Genomic DNA, 17,330 nt, shown 5'->3' on the forward strand with positions numbered 1-17,330 from the left:
TTAACTTTGTCCCTCCCTATTTGTAAGAGCTGGACTCTGAATAATGGGGGTTCAGGGTTAGAGTATCATCAACATAGGTGCAAGTAAATCTGTAGAAATGGCCTGAAGAGTCCCATCTTATTCAACATTTATATTGAGTAGAGTTTTATTTACTCCTAAATTAAATCAGATTTTCAAAGGTTGTAAACGTTATCAAGATAATTTAGGGACTGTGTATCCTGCCTTCCAGAATTAGGGGGAGTTTGGATATATTCTGAGTAATTCCTGTCAATTCAAGTGTTTCTAAAATTTTAAAATAATTGAGCACGTTTTAGGGGATAGTTTCACAGATGTTTCTGTTGGCTTTCTTGTTTGACAGAGGGCAATAGAGAGTTATGTGGATAAACGCATGGGTACGACATATGGCCCTCCTGCAGGAAAGAAGATGACTGTGTTTATTGATGATGTGAACATGCCAATAATCAATGAGTGGGGAGACCAGGTATATCGAGTCTTACTGTGCACTTTTAAAAATTTAACATTGATTTATTCGTTAATGAGTAAATATTTTTCTAATTTTCCAACATATAATTCCTGAATTCCCATCAAGTCCATTAATTTGAAGCACTCAAAAAGCCAGGCTCCAGGATGTAAAGAAGTGATGTTTTAATCCTGAAAGTTGTCTTTCTTAGGTTACCAATGAGATAGTACGACAGCTGATGGAACAGAGTGGGTTTTATAACCTAGAGAAGCCTGGAGAGTTTACCAGTATTGTGGACATTCAGCTTTTGGCAGCCATGATCCATCCCGGGGGTGGACGCAATGATATACCCCAAAGACTCAAGAGGCAGTTCTCTATATTTAACTGCACACTACCCTCCGACGCTTCCATGGACAAGATCTTTGGTAAGATGAATGTCGATGGAGCTTAGGGAGGGAAGAGCAATCCCTTGTGTCCCAGTGAGAACATGTACATCCAGAGGTCAGCACAGAGGGAGCACTGTGTGGCCCCTTCACCTGTTGCCCTTATCCCTCTCAAGTAGTATATTTTTCTTAATATAATGACTCACATAATGAGGTCATTCCCTCATGGACACACATATTTGAAGTCTGGATTGATAGAAGAATATCATGCCAAAAGTTAATATAGCTGAATCGTCAACCAGCCCATATAATGGTGCTGACCAAAATAATAATTTTGCACAGAAATAGTTTTGCACTGAGAATAGTCATAGTCTGATCTTCAGAGTAATTTATAGAGTAATAAATCATTGATTGCTTAAATATGTAGTATTTCAGGAATAATCTTGTTGAAGAAACACTAGCCCCATAGGTAATCATAATTATTTAACTGAGTAATAAATATGATTTATAAATGCATTTGGAATTGCTCTTTGCAGAAAAAAGGTGTAAGTTATGTCATTTGTGTTAAGTATTAATTTAGCATTTCTGACCTTGATATTGAGAAAAAACTCATTAGGATTTCCCTAATTAATTTCTGGAAGACCAAAATGTCATCTTGGCACCCAGAGTGCTGCCTGCCCACAGCAGTGGGCAGAGGTTTGGAAACCAAATGACATGTGAATTATCTAAACTTGAAAAAAGGTAAAATGAACCAGAAAGTATGACTGTTAGCACTTTTAATTATCTTTTTTTTTGGCCTGGAAAAGTTTTACATATAAGGTAAATTAAAATATTTTATAATGGAAATGCAACAAAAGAATGGAGAAATCTTAGCGCATTCATGAAATATTTCTTTTTCTAATCTCTTTTTTGAAGCATCTTTATATATTTATATTTACCCTTTTTTAAATATTGAATTAGTTCAGCTAGAGTTGCAGCAGGATTTCTTAATCAACTTTTCAGTATTTGAGTGCTAACTTATTTGAACTTATATCTGCTTTTTATGTTTTAAAAAACAAGAGAACATACTATAGATTTCCTTAATATGTGGTTGTACATTAAAATGTGCAATTCTATTTGTGCCCACTCTACATTATAATGTATTTTGTTTTAATTTAGTTGATTTGAACTGCCAGTCACAGTGTTTGTTCCTCTTTGCCCCTTGCAGGTGTCATTGGGGTAGGCTACTACTGTATCCAAAGGGGTTTCTCTGAAGAAGTGAGAGAGTCAGTGACAAAATTGGTTCCCATGACACGTCGCCTATGGCAGATGACTAAGATGAAAATGCTCCCTACTCCTGCAAAATTCCATTACATATTTAATCTTCGAGACCTTTCCAGGATTTGGCAGGGGATGCTGAATACAACCTCAGAGGTTATCAAGGAACCAGATGTAAGTAAGAAAGAAAAACAAATAATGTGTTCTTTACCATATACCTAAATATTCTTTTTTTTTTTTTTAGAGAGAGAGAGGAGGGTGAGAGAGATAGAAACATCGATGTGAGGGAGAAACATCAATTGACTATCTCCTGCATGCCCCCTACTGGGGATTGAGCATGAAACCCAGGCATGTGTCCTGACTGGGAATCTAACCTCTCAGTCCATGGGACAATGCTCAATCCACTGAGCTATACTGTCTGTACTCACCCTAAATATTCTTAGTAATGTAATCTTCAGTGGAATTCTGAAAATATTTTTAGATGTTTCAGCACAGATATTTTTTCTTTGCTGCGTTTCAACTCACATACATAAAGAAACAGTATGTCAGAAAATTTAATTTAAAAATTCTAATTAAATTATGTTTAAATTTAGGGAAATGGTATACATAGTTACTTTATATTAATAGAGCAAGAGAGGCAATTGATTTTATTATTCCATCATGAGATATGTGTTTTATACTAAATAATGGAACAGATCACTATTGATTTCATTATATAATAGTCTTCGTATTTTAAATGTTACATTTTAACTTAAAAAGTAATTATCTTTGTAAATACTCAAAATTGAAAAAGGAAACCACTCTGTTGTTATTCTTTTTTTTATTAATTAATTTGTTTTTGTTATAGATGGTTCTCCTTATTCCCCCATTGACACCCTCCTCCCAAATCCCTCCCCCCAGCATACTTGTCTATGTTCATTGGTTACGCATACATGCATATAAGTTCTGTGGTCTGTCTCTTCCCTCCCCTGAAATCCTCTTCTGAAGTTTGTCAGTCTGCACCCCACATCCATATCTCCGGGTCCATTCTGTTCATTGTTTTTTTTTGTTCATTATATTCCACAAATAAGTGAGATCATGTAACATCTGTCTTTCTGTGATTGGCTTGTTTCGCTTAAGATAATACTCTCCAGGCTCCTCCATGTAGTCACAAATGATAATAAGATAACTTTCTTTCTTACAGCTGCATAATATTCCATTGTGTATATGTATCACAGCTTTTTTATTCACTCATCTACTGATGGACATTTGGGCTATTTCCAGATCTTAGCAATTGTAAATAGTGCTGCTATGATCATAGGGGTACATATATTCTTTCTGATTGGTGTTTCAGGCTTCTTAGGATATATTCCTAGAAGTGGGATCCCTTGTTCAAATGGCAGTTCAATTTTTAATTTTTGAGGTAACACCCTAGTGTTTTCCACAGTGGCTGCACCAATCTCCATTCCCACCAGCAGTGCACTAAAGTGCCCTTTTCTCCACACCCTCGCCAGAACTTGTTTGATGACTTGTTGATGGCAGCCATTCTGGCAGGAGTCAGGTGATACCTCATAGTCATTTTAATTTGCATCTCTCTGATGATTAGTGACATTGAGCATTTTTTCATATGTCTCTTTGCCATTTGAATGTCCTGTTTGAAGAGGTGTCTCTTTAGGTCCTCTGCCCATTTTTTTAATTGGATTCTTTGTCTTCCTATTGTTGAGTTGTATGAGTACTGTATATATTTTGGAAATTTACCCTTTATCTGATGTATCATTGGCAGTTATGCTCTCCCATATAGTGGGATCCCTTTCCATTTTGATGGTTGTTTCTTTTGCTGTGCAGAAGCTTTTTAGTTTGATGTAGTCCCATGTGTTCATTTTTTTATTAATGAGTGAAAGTTCTGCTGCATGTGATGTCTGAAATTTTGTTGCCTACATTTTCTTCTAGGATTTGTATGGATTCATGAGTTACATTTAAGTCTTTTATCCATTTTGAGTTTATTCTTGTATATGGTATAAGTTGGTGGTCTAACTTTATTTTTGCATGTAGCTTTCTAATTTTCCCAACACCATTTATTAAAGAAGCTGACTTTACTGTGTGCTCTTGCCACCTTTGTCAAATATTAATTGAGCATAATGTTTTGGGTCAATTTCTGGGTTCTCTGTTCTGTTCCATTGATCTATATGCCTGTTCTTGTGCCAGTACCAGGCTGTTTTGATTACTATGGCTTTGTAGTATAATCTGATATCCAGTATTGTGATCCCTCCTACTTTGTTCTTCTTTTTCAAGATTGCTGTGGCTATTTGGGGTCTTTGTTGGTTCCATATACACTTTTGGAGCATTTGTTCTAGTTCTGTGAAATATGTCATTGGTATTTTGATGGGGATTGCATTGACTCTATAGATTGCTTTGGGTATTATGGACATTTTAATGATGTTAATTCTTCCAATCCATGAACAGGGTATATGCTTCCACTTTTTTATATCTTCCTCTATTTCTTTTTCCAATGTCCTGTAGTTTTCTCAGTGGGAAGCTCCCACTGCTAATACAGCTCTCCGCTGCTGTCTGCGGGCTCCCAGCCCACCCCTGAATGCCTCTGCAATTCCTACCAGGCTCGATTTGGCATCCCTGGTTGTACTGGTTCTGTCCAGCTGCTCTTCAGTTGGCTTTTCCTGATGATTTGTCTTTAAAACCCCTGCTTTCTCAATGGGAAATGCACACCGCCAATACATTTCTCCCCTGATGTCCATGGGCTCCCAGCCCGCCCCCGTGGGCCTCTGCAATTCCTACCAGGCTCGATTTCCTTTTTGTTGTTATTCATTCATGATTTTTCCTTTCCTTATAACTAAATGCACTGAACAAATTATGTATTCATAAAATTGGAAAGAGGCAGAAGGGAAGAAAGTTTATTTGACAGAAAAATGAGCATTTGTACATGTACTTGAATATAACAGTTCCTATCATTATAGAATTCCCTTCAAACAAGGAACCAAAGCATGGGCTGTTTGCTGAGGCTAAGGTGATCTTGGCCTCTCTTTCAGCATTTTATGCAACCAAAGAGGAAGTTTAGCAAATGGGTTTTAGGTACTTCTCCCCATTAATATACAGAGACAGTTGAGACATCGACTAAATTGACACTAGGCACATTGTGTTGATTATTTAAAGAAGCAACATCACCAGATACTCACAAAGTAGGTCTCTGCACTGGTTGACTTCAAGACAAGATATTTCTTTAAAAAGACACTCTCCTTGTTACAGGGAAGTAAGAGTCATTTTAACCGCAATGAATGTTTTAACTTGACTTTTCCTTACATTTATTGACAAATTAATGGCATGGTGGAATACAGTTCTTCAGTATTACTTTGAATAGCCCCCTTTTTTTTTGCTGTTTATTCTTTATTTTTATTTTTTTATTAATTAATTTATTTTTGTTACAGATGTTTCTCCTTTTCCCCCTACTGATCCCCCCCTCCTCCATTGCTGCCCTGTCCCCAGCAGCATAAATAGTCTTAGCAAATTGTTTCATCATGAACTTTTATTTTAATCACATCATTGAATATATTTTGCCACATTCCTTTTATATTCTGGTGACTAAATAGTATTTTATGATTAGAAATATAATGGTTTAAAAACCCTTCTAATTTGTAAATGTCACCAAGTTAAGAAACTTGCAGCCGTCTTTCATATCAGTGAACATATCATATCGAACATTTGTTATGCTTGTTTTAAGAAAAGGTATATTGAACAATTAATTTCTTCAATTTCCGGTTAATTTTGACTTTGGATTATCTAGACTAGGTGATTGCCTTCTTCAAATTACCTTCACATTGTGTTAAGTAAATTACCTTTGTAATATCTCAATTGTATAAGTGAGAGTTGTTTATATACTGTATTTTATTTATTTAATTTTATTTTTTTCTTTATTGATGTTTTTAGATAGAGGAAGGGAGAGAGAGAGAGAAAGAAACATCAATGAGAGAGAAATATCAATTGGCTGCCTCCTGCATGCCCCCACACTGGGGATGTGGCCCACAACCTGGGCATGTGCCCTGATCAGGAATTGAACCGGTGTCCTCCCGGTGCATGGGTTGATGCTCAACCACTGAGCCACACTGGCTGGGCTATACACTGTATTTTATATTATGCTCTGGACACATGAATGTAGGTGTCTTATCAAAACAGACTAATTTATCATAATCATAGACTTTTACATAGAATATTAGTTTTTTTGGTTGATTAAAGTGATTCTAGCATTTTGTCTAAAATGTTTTCATTTTAATTTAAAAACTGAAAATGAATAGAACCTACTTTCTGTGTAATATTCATGAATGAGACAAATTTGAAATGAAGTTAAGTACATCTTAATCCTGTTTTAAAAATACAGCATCTTCAATCAGGAAGGATGGTAATCTACAACATTGTGACCTTGAATTCCCCCCGTGGGCATAAAGACAATTAGGAACATACTTTCTGTGCTCTCTACAGGAACTGCTGAGGCTGTGGAAGCACGAGTGTAAACGCGTGGTAGCTGATCGCTTCACGGCATCCGATGATGTGGTCTGGTTTGATAAGGCTTTAGTAAGTTTGGTGGAGGAGGAGTTTGGTGAAGAGAAAAAACTCTTGGTGGATTGTGGAATAGATGCTTACTTTGTGGATTTCTTGAGGGATGCACCTGAAGCCACAGGTAAACTATTAAAGCAGAACTTGAAATTCCCTGAAGGGCTATCTGAAGATGGGAGGTCCAGTCTAGGGGTGCTGAATGTTTGTCTAGTAAGCTTTACCGAAACAAGCCTGGGACGTGCTCGGTGCTCAAAAAATATGGAATGAATAAATAAATGCATACTCCCGGAGTGCAGAATTTAACTACTTTTTATGCATCTGAGTCTTGGATATTAAGGTAGAGTTGGGAGGCAGGATAGGGCAGAAGAAAGTGCACGGGACTTACAGCTGTCACGGAGAGGTGGGCCAGTTTCTGAACTTTCTTGAACCTCATTCCCCTCATTTATGAAAATGGAAATATTACTATACGCATCATGGGGCACTGTGGGAGTAAATGGAATGTTATCTCCAGAAAGGCTTGGGCCATCTGTGGCTCACAGTCACTGCCGAATGAAAGGCAGCAAAAATGACGATAATTATTATTTAGGTCATCCCGAGTGTTCAGAATAAGAAGGAAACCTCAAACTATCGGAGAGGGCCATTGAATATAATTGGAAAGAGATGGGTGATGTGGAGGCAAGCTTTTGTGGTTAAGGTTCTATGAAAAATTGAGATATACATTACTTTTCTTATGAAAAGGAGCAGTGCTCCAATTATTTTTTCCCTTAGAAGTAACTGAGCTTAAATAGAATATTTTTTCTTTTATTGAATGACCTCTTCTATACTAAATATGAATTTTCAGTTATTTTCCAAATTTAAAAAGGCATGTTTAAACACATGCTATTTATATCTTTTAAATGATTGAAAATGACCAGGCAGCTCCTTACTAGATTTAATAAGGATATATGTGATCTATCCAGTTTCTGATTGAAAATTGTAAAAGGAGGTTTATTGCTGGCTGTGCAGTTGGAAGGATCCTTCCACAGAAAGAAGCTGACACATTTTATTTTAAATTCGGTCACACAAATACAAAAATGCTGTAAAGGTAAGAGCATTTGCCAGATAATTAGAATTTATGTATTTTATTTCCTCTAATTCAGAAAGATAACTATTCAGATTATGATTTTCAAGGAGCAAAGCAGAAATGCATTTCAGGGGGAGTGGCATCTGGAGGCAAACATTCCATCTCTTCTGGCTTCAGAGCACTTCCTTCCTCAAAGCTCGAGTTACACGTTGACGACGCAGTGACAGGACTTGCAATTCAGTTAGTGAGAGCTTTGCAAATAGGCCAATCTTAATGAGTATGTTAAGTCGGTTTCCTTGCTTTGTCATAAAAATGTGAATATACAATTATATTAGGACAGGGTCAGTTGAATTAGATTTGGAGGATCCACTCACTTTTTTTAGTACCCAGTGAATTTCTAAACTGTTATTAGTATGAATAACAAATGTGTCCCTTTTTTCTTGTTACTGTTAACTGATAGTGAATTTATTTGTTTTCAGATTAGCCTTTTTTTTGGTATTGTGCTTTATAGTCAAAGTTGGGAAAGTATTAAGCTGTTATATGTTTCTAATTTAAAAAATATTGATTTTGATACTTTCCCAGTGAAATAATTTAATGTTTGTTTATTTGGGAAATAATTATTATGTTTCTCTCAACCCTCTACCTCCATTCCCCCAAATTCACTTCTGTCCTCACCATTAATCTGAAATTTATGAATTACAAAAGTTACCTGAGCAGATGCAATGACCTTTTTATTCTTATTAAAAAATCATTTAATTCTTGACCTCTGTTGCTAATTTTGACATTGAATTCCACCTTTTTTTATTTTTCATCTTCATTTTGATGATTAGGTGACTGCCTCTGGGAGGATCCTTGAAATGAAATTGTTGAATTATGGATACAAGTTAAATTCAGTATTTATAATAGTATTTGAAACTGGCCCTTTCTGGACAGGAAAGAACTAGGACTGCACACTCTAACGAAAATTCGAATGCTTTTAGTATTGTTTGCTCCTGTTTCTAAAAATACGTAATATGACATTTGGCTGAAAATTGGTATTATTTAGTGCTAAATTGCAGAGCTATGAGTGTATTAATTTTCGCTGAAGGAAGTAGTTGAAGACACTTAATCGATTCTTTTTCCCCAACCGCAGGAGAAACATCTGAGGAGGCTGAGGCTGAGAGGCCCAAAGTTTATGAGTCAGTTGAGTCTTTTGATCACCTAAGGGAACGTTTGAATATGTTCCTGCAGCTCTACAATGAAAGCGTGCGTGGTGCTGGCATGGATTTGGTGTTCTTCGCGGATGCCATGGTCCACTTAGTCAAGGTCAGTGGCCACACCCATTAGTGTCTCTCCAAAGTGATAGACTCTTGGCTTCACACCGGAATTTCCCCCTCCTCTTTCATTTTCATCTCCTAGGAGAATATGCAGTTTAAAAATAAACTCAGTGCTATATTCCAATTTAACTTCTAAACTGAATGCAACATGTCACACATATAGGCTTAAACTCAGAGCATGTGTACTTCGAATGTGTGATATGATAATTTTATTCAGTGTTGCTGCTGTACAGCTTCCAGCTCAATATTTTCACTACATAGAAACAATGTGGTTGACATCTGAGTTCAAAGCACAGGCAAAAATTCTGCTTATTTTTTGCACCATGCAAAGGATAGCTATAAAAAATAGTGCAAGCCCTGGCCAGTTTGGCTCAGCAGTTGAGCATTGGCCTGCGGATTGGAGAGTCCCAGGTTTGGTTCCTGCTAGGGGCATGTACCACACACACACACACAAATAGTGCAGAACCTTTGAAGACATTATGATAAGTGAAATAAACCAGTCACAAAAAGACAACTACTGAATGATTCCACTTATATGAGGTATCTACAGTAGTCAACTTCACAGGGACAAAAAAGTAGAGTAGAGGTTGCCAGGGGCTGAGGGGGAGGGACAATGGGGAGTGTTTAATGGTATAGTTCCATTTTTACAAGTTCTATTTAGGAGATGGATGGTGGTGGTGGTTGTATGAACAGTGTGAATGTACTTCATGCCATTAAACTACACCCTTAGAAATGGTTAAGATGATGAGTCTTATGTTAGATGTATTTCACCACAATTAGAAATAATAATTAAAAAATAGGACATAAAAATTCACTTTGAGTTGGATGAAAACTCTGTTTGAATTATATCTACCTGGAAAATATTTCCTTTCTACTTTGTCATATTAGTCATTGACGTATCCATGCATAGGGCAGTGGATCTTCTAAAGCTGGAAGTAAAAAATATTATTTACTTGATAACTTAGATGACCTAATTTATCTGTGTTGGAAGATAATGCCATTTAAAATTGGTTGCTGATATTCTCACACTGTTTATGTGAATTACTTCTTCAGACTATATCCTTTTCGTTAGAAGACAATTTGAAGTTATCTTCCATTATTTAGGTTTAAACAGGCGGTACGATCTCATAATTACAAATTGCCACTTCTAATAATTATTGAATCTTAGAAATGGAGAGTATTGTAGAGGTTATCTAGTCACTTGCCCCTGAAATGGAAGAGTGAGAGGAAAGCATTTCTGTCTTGAAGGCCGGGGTAAGTCTGGGAGAAGGGGGGGACAGAGAGTTTGTTCTGGGGTTAAATTTCCCGAGCATGAGGCATTTAGCTTGAAAACACTAAACTCTCCAGAACATGAGATATTTGTACAGAATTATAATGTTCTTTCAAAGCCAAATATAAATAACATTTGGAAATTAGCTCCTAATTGATAGTGGTGTAAGAGTTATATGTTTCAGGAAGAATAGACATGTGTCATATTTAATGATTAAAAGGAAGAAGAAGAAAAGAGAAACATTTTCTGAATAAATAATACCAAAGGCAACTTCATGACTGGGTGTCCACTAGAGACAAAATCTGAATGACCTGGTACTTCATAGCTGAAATTGTAGATGAGGTTATTTATGTTAGTCTCATGCTTGAGAAGTTCCCTAGACCTGTTTTTTTTCTTGCCTTGTTTCACAGCACAGATGATGACTGAGGAGCGTTTCTTCACTTTGGGCATGGCGTTCAAGGCCTGGGTGTCTCAGCACAGGGTCTTTGACCATGTTTTCCCTCACTCTCACAGCCTCTATTGTGTCTGCTCTGGAACTGGCCAAAGAATTCATGACTGGATTTTGAGCTAAAATGCTACAATTCTCCCTGTCTTCTAGGCTGACCCTCTCCTCTTCATTCTTGTTTTCTGTGAAAAATATATCCAAAGTCTGTGTCATGTGGGTGTGAGTCTTGAAATATGTGACCTATTTATAAGACATGCTAGAAATCAAGAGACAGAAATGAAGATAAAATTGCAGCAAAGTAGGATGAGATATGAGACCAAGCATATTTCTTAATTTCTTCCTTAATTAAAATAAGGATTTTTCTTTTCTTTTTTATCCTTACCTGAGGACATTTTTCATTTTTTTTTTTTTTTTTTTGTTCAGATGAGTGGGAGGAAGAGGGAGAAACATTGATGTGAGAGGGACATATCGAGTGGCCGCCACCTGCCGACCCAACCAGGGCTGGGGACAAACTGCAACCGAGGAACATGCCCTTAGCAGGAACTGAACCTAGGTCTCTTGGGACTGCAGGCTGATGCTCTAACCGCTGAGCCAAACCGACCAGGGCAGGATTTTTCTTTTAAAACAGAGATTATTTCTACAATATCTCTTTTGCCTTTTTGGTTAACATTCAAGCCTTGGTACATGCTTCATTTATGATCTAGCCCCTGCCTAACACTCTAGCTGCATGGGTCATGTTTGCTTAGCATGTAAACCAGAAAAAAACAACCTATGATTAAACACATCCCAATTTCAGGACCACTCACCACTACCACCTTCCCAGCAGATGCTGCATTGTGTAGATTGATCCTTTTGTGTGTTTGTCTTTCCCACAGGATGATAAGTTCCATGAGTGCAGTATCAAATTTGTTCATCTCAGCATTTACTGACTGGAGTAATGCTGAAACAGGCACACTTGAGATGCTCGATCCTTAGCTTCGGAATAGAACCAAGTCCCCAACATAACCCTAAACAACCCTTTGCTACCCCATGTCCCAGTGTCTCTGTATCCAGTACTGAAGTTCTCACTCCTATGAGAATTTTTTTGGGCATTTTCTGACTCTGAGACTTTGTGCATCCCATTCCTCCTTCTTAAAATTTAGCTCAACTCCTGCCTGGTATGTCACCTTCTCTGTATGAAGAACTTCTAGTTATCTTTCAGTATGCAGACCAAATTCCAGCTCCACACCTAATACTAGCCTCTCTCAAGCAGTGTTGTTTCCTTTGCATTCTGTCCTCCTGTCCATCAATCCTGTCTGCTCCAGCCTGTGCCCTGTGGATTACCATGTTTCCATTCATAGGTCTCTCTCCTCTGCTGGAGGGTGAGCACCTGCAGGGCAGAATGGACATTATTAAATATTTGCCAAAGGAATTAAAAAAATGAATGTCTCTATCTCACAGTCTGTATACATAGGATAAAATAGCCCCATTTGAAGGCCTCACTTGATTGTGTTTTCTCCTATAACTTCTGTTTTTAACTAGATTATGAGTTTTTTGAAGCCTTCTTTTTGTTTGTTCATCTGTATGTTCATTTGTCAAATACATTTAAAGGGTTTACCATGTGTTGGAAACTGGGAATAAAACAATTTAATAAAAGATCTAGGCCCAGGTACAGGAAAATACATTGGGATGAAGGATCCCAATACCTAACAACAATTATTTAAACACTTAATATATTCACCAGTGTCAACCATAGGAAATGGTTATGACAAAAGCCATGTATTTTGAAAAATGTTAACCAGGGAAAGACACAGCAAGTTCTAGTGTAGCTTGTAGTTGCTCCTTACCTGCATTACCTGTGCCTGTCGGAGTAATTCCAGGGAAAGAATATGAATAGACATTTGCAAAATCCCCAAAATTCTTGCCAGTACCACTCCTCTCTTGCCTACAACAGTTGTGGAGAGAATCACATGGAAAGGGTGAGTAGGAGGCTGGAAGAAAGGGTGTGTTACCTCTCTATCTCTCATATTCTCAGGTCCACAGCAGAGACAGGAAAATGGTTTTCATTTCCTGGGGCTCACAACTAAATTGGGGGAAATAATTCAAAAGCCAAGAGTAGTCAATATGAATAGATCATAACATATTCCTGGTCCTCAGGAAGGGTGTTTAACAAAACCTTGGCAGAGTACAGAGCCCGAGTTACCCCAGGAAGTTTCCCTAACCATAGGGAAGTGACCCTTTTTTAGCCCCTAATCCATTCTCTACAGAAAAGTGGGTATTACAACAGTACCCCAGGCTTAAACTGCAGGTAGGAGGGAAAGATAGTTATCACAGTAAGTGAAGAATGCATCAAGTAGAATTCTGCACTGAATTCCCTCAAGGTGGAATTGGAGGCATGATGGTGTATATAAGTAGTTCATTTACCAATAAAAGTAAAGGAATGTAGACTTTTACCATGATGAGGACTTGTAATGGTCTGGTGCTACTGACTATAATAGAGTGGACATCTGGTCAGTCCACCAATAGTCACTTCTTTTTTTAAACTCATCTTTATTGTTGAATGTATTACAAATGTCACCCCCATTTTCCCCATTAAACCCTTCCTTCCCTAATCCCACCTCTTCCAGCCTTCCCCACACTATTGTCAGTATCCATTGATTATGCATATATGCATAGAAGTTCTTTGGTTTATCTCATCCCACCCTCCCTACCCCCTTCCCTTTGAGGTTCATTAGTCTAAAAATCAGTTTGTACTTCTTAATTCCTTCATTTTTTTCACCAATCCCGCAGCCCCCATTCATCTGGCAAACAATAAAAAGTTCTCAGTATCTATGAGTCTGTTTTTGTTCTGCTTGCTCATTTTATTTGTAGATTCAATTGTTGATAGATATGTATTAATTGCTATTTTATTGTTCATATTTTTGTTTTTCTCCTTCAAGAAGACCCTTCAACATTTTATATAATACTGGTTTGGTGGTGATGAACTCCTTTAGCTTTTTCTTGTCTGGAAAACTCTTGATATGTTCATCAATTCTAAATGATAGCTTTGCAGGATAGAGTAGTCTTGGTTGTAGGTCTTTGCTTTTCATTACCTTGAACATCTCTTGCCACTCCTTTCTGGTCCGCAAAGTTTCTTTTGAGAGATCAGCTGACATTCTTATGGGAGCTCCTTTGTAGGTAATGGACTGCTTTTCTCTTGCTGCTTTTAAGATTCTCTCTTTGTATTTAACCTTTGGCATTTTGATGATGATGTGTCTTGGTGTGGTCCTCTTTGGGTTCAATTTGTTTGGGAATCTCTGTGCTTCCTGGACTTGTATGTCTGTTTCCTATACCAAGTTAGGGAAGCTTTCTGTCATTATTATTTCAAATAGATTTTCAATTTCTTGCTCTCTCTCTTCTCCTTCTGGCACCCCTATGATGAGAATGTTGGCATGCCTGAAGTTGTCCCAGAGGCTCCTTATACTATCCTCATTTTTTAAAATTCTTTTTTCTTTTTGCTGTTCTGATTGGGTGTTTTTTACTTACTTATATTCCAAATCGATGGTTTGCTTCTTGGCTTTACCTACTATACTATTGATTCCCTGTAAATTATTCTTTATTTTAGTTAGTGCATCCTTCATTTCTGACTGGTCCTTATTTATGTTGTTGATGTTTTCACTAAGTTCCTTGGAGTTCTCCTTAAGTTCCTTGAATGTCTCACCAAGTTTTTTGAGCAACATTATAACCTGTTTTCTGAACTCTGCATCTGATTGTTTGCTTATTTCCATTTTGTTTAATTCTTTTTCTGGAGTTTTGTTCTTTTCGTTCATTTGGGACAGGTTTCATTGCCCCCTCATTTTGGCTGCTTCCCTGTGATTGTTTCTATGTATTAGCTTGAGTTGCTATGTCTCCTAGGCTTCATAGGGTGGCCTATTGTTGTAGATGTCCTGTAGGATCCAGTGGCACAGCCTTCCTGATTGCCCCCGCTGGGCCTTTGAGGTGCACACCTAGTGTCAACTGTATACCCTTCTGTTGTAATTGAGTTATGATTGCTGTTGTCACGTCAATAGAAGGGATTTTCTCAGGCTGATTGGCTGCAAGGACTGGTTGTACCCACTGACCTCTGGCCTCTGACTACATTGGAGGATCAGCTGTGTAGGGGTTAACCACACAGAGTAAGACTTACTTCATCAGGGTTCTGGTACCCACTGAGTCCACTCACTGAGTGTGTCATTTGTGGAGGTGGTTGGGTGGTGGTGTTTTGATGTGGTCTGAAACTGTCCACCAGGTGTGCTGGCTCTGGGCAAAGTCAGCTACTGCCTGTGTTCTTTTCGAGGCCACCAGGCGTAAGCTACAAAGTGATCTGCCTATGGTGGCTTCTTGTAGTGGGCTTGGAGGTGCCCAGGAAAAGCCACGTTGTGAATCAAGGCTGGCTGCTTCTAGTGCCAGGCCTGGGGCCACTTAACAAGAGGTATGGGGCTCACTGATACCAGATGCTGCTTGTTTGAGAGATTTTAGGAAACTCTGAAGCAGGATCCAAGACAGGTCAATCCTATGGTAAAGCCCTTGGAAATAGCTTGGGTGGGTCTGAAAGTTGGGTGAGGCAGGGCCTCAGCGAATCACCAGGGTGGGGCAAACAGGGTGAACCAGGTTGCTGAAGTCCCAGATATGGTGGCTGTCTGCTGCTCCAGGGAAGGGCTCACCAAAGGAACATCAGCCTCCGTCATCACGTTCGTCCAAGAAAAAGCCACCTCTCCAGCCCTCGTCCTGAGGCTAAACAGCTCAGTTCTTTCCTGTGTGTCTCTGGCTCCCCTCAAGCTATCTCCCCTCCAAGCTTACAGGGAGTAAGTCCAAGAAAATCCATGAGCGGGCCCTTTAAGAGGAGCTGCCTGGGGCTACAGCTGCCTCATCCTTCCTCTGCCTCAGTTCCCTCTGGGTTTTCCAGCCCGAAGTGATGGGGACTTCTCTTCCTAGCACTGAAAACCTGAGATGGGCACCTGGTGTGGGACGAGGACCCCTCTCTCCTCAAGGAGGCCCTTCCCAGTGGAGGTATTCTCCTGATTTTTATCTGCCACACGTGGGTGTGGGACCAGCCTCTCCATGCCTCCGCCCCTCCTCCCAGTCTCGATGTGGCCGCTTCTGCTTATTTAAATTTGTAGTTGTAGGACTCCCATTCAACTCGATGGCAGTTCTGAATGATGGTTGTGTTGTAGTTTAGTTGTAATGTTTTTTTCTTTTATTTGTATCCTCAGCCGAGGACATTTTTCCATTTTTTTGTTCAGATAGAGTGGGAGGAAGAGAGAGAGAGAGAAACATTGACATGAAAGGGACACATCAAGTGGCTGCCACCTGCTCGACCCAACCAGAGTTGAGGACAAACTGCAACTGAGGTACGTGCCCTTAGCAGGAACCGAACCCGGGTCTCTCTGGACCACAGGTCGACGCTCTAACCGCTGAGCCAAACCGGCCAGGGCTAGTTGTAATTTTTATGTGGTTGTGGGAGGAGGCCGATACTGCCTTTACCTACGCTGCCATCTTGACCGGAAGTTCGTCACTTCTTGATAGATATTTTAGGTATCACTGTCTTGGCCAAATAACAGGAGTGTATTTATGCTAATTTTTTTCTTTAAAAAAGAAATTCTGTATCTACGCCATATTTGAGGAATTTTCAGTTTAATCTGTCATTTTTCAAATGTGTAGGATATTCTAATCACCAGTGGGTTCTGTATTCCAAAGATGCACGTTTGGAAACTGCTGTTCTCTTTCCTGTCCTACTGCAGTAGGTTGGGCAAACTAAAGGAAACCTTCAAGGCTCTTTTAAGGCTTTCTGAAGACCCAGAGCAAGCCACAGTCTGGGCTGACTGCTTATCTGTTGAGTCTCCTCCTCGCTTCCTAAAGGCTCACCCCGCATTTCTCACTCTGTTCAATATTACTAAACACTGTTCTCTTTCAGCTGTGTCCCCATTCCTCCAACCAGTATATCTCTCCATCCTGATCCTGAGAAATCTACATCTTCCGAACTGCTATGTAGAACAAATAGAAGTAAAGGAATATTTACATGTTGAATGATACATGCTTTTTCTGTTCCATGTTCTAGATTTCCCGCGTCATTCGCACTCCCCGGGGAAATGCGCTCCTGGTGGGGGTTGGTGGGTCAGGAAAGCAGAGCCTCACAAGGTTGGCTTCGTTCATTGCTGGCTATACCTTCTTCCAGATCACTTTGACAAGGTAACAAGATTTCACTTTAATTAACCCGAAATGGATTTTGATCAAAGTTCTCAGAAGTTAAGAATGCATTTTTCTTATACCTTAAAAAAGTCACAATAGTTTTTCTTCTTCAGTGTTGACTTATCATCTTCCCCTTCCAATCTCTGTTATGAACCATGAAAATGTCACAGTAATAATTTGCTCTGGAAACCCTCCAGCCTCTCATTGCAGCGAGTAGCTGCCTTCCTGTCTTTATGCTATGCACGAGGTGGGGATTATGTGTATTCCTTTTGGTGTATCTCAGAAGAAATTTATCCCTATTAAATGTTAATTCAGATTTCAAGAATGTTAATAAATTAGAAAAGTAGATGAAAAAATGGTACAAGTTTACTCATTCACACATTTAAAAATATTTACTGAACATCATCT

At 38.7% G+C, this 17,330-nt stretch overlaps 1 protein-coding gene across 1 annotated transcript in view; it reads left to right on the forward strand.

Annotated features, from left to right (window-relative positions):
- Positions 1-17,330, forward strand: part of DNAH5 (dynein axonemal heavy chain 5) — a 286,089-nt gene that overhangs the window by 191,066 nt on the left and 77,693 nt on the right. The window contains exons 50-55 of the mRNA XM_036278902.1: positions 359-481; positions 672-885; positions 2,051-2,274; positions 6,568-6,766; positions 8,838-9,010; positions 16,792-16,922. Of these exons, the coding sequence (XP_036134795.1) occupies positions 359-481; positions 672-885; positions 2,051-2,274; positions 6,568-6,766; positions 8,838-9,010; positions 16,792-16,922 (1,064 nt within the window). The remainder of the gene's footprint in view (positions 1-358; positions 482-671; positions 886-2,050; positions 2,275-6,567; positions 6,767-8,837; positions 9,011-16,791; positions 16,923-17,330) is intronic.

This window comes from Molossus molossus, unplaced genomic scaffold (genome assembly GCF_014108415.1).
Source record: "Molossus molossus isolate mMolMol1 unplaced genomic scaffold, mMolMol1.p scaffold_m16_p_3, whole genome shotgun sequence".
In the NCBI taxonomy this organism is placed as follows: Eukaryota; Metazoa; Chordata; class Mammalia; order Chiroptera; family Molossidae; genus Molossus; species Molossus molossus.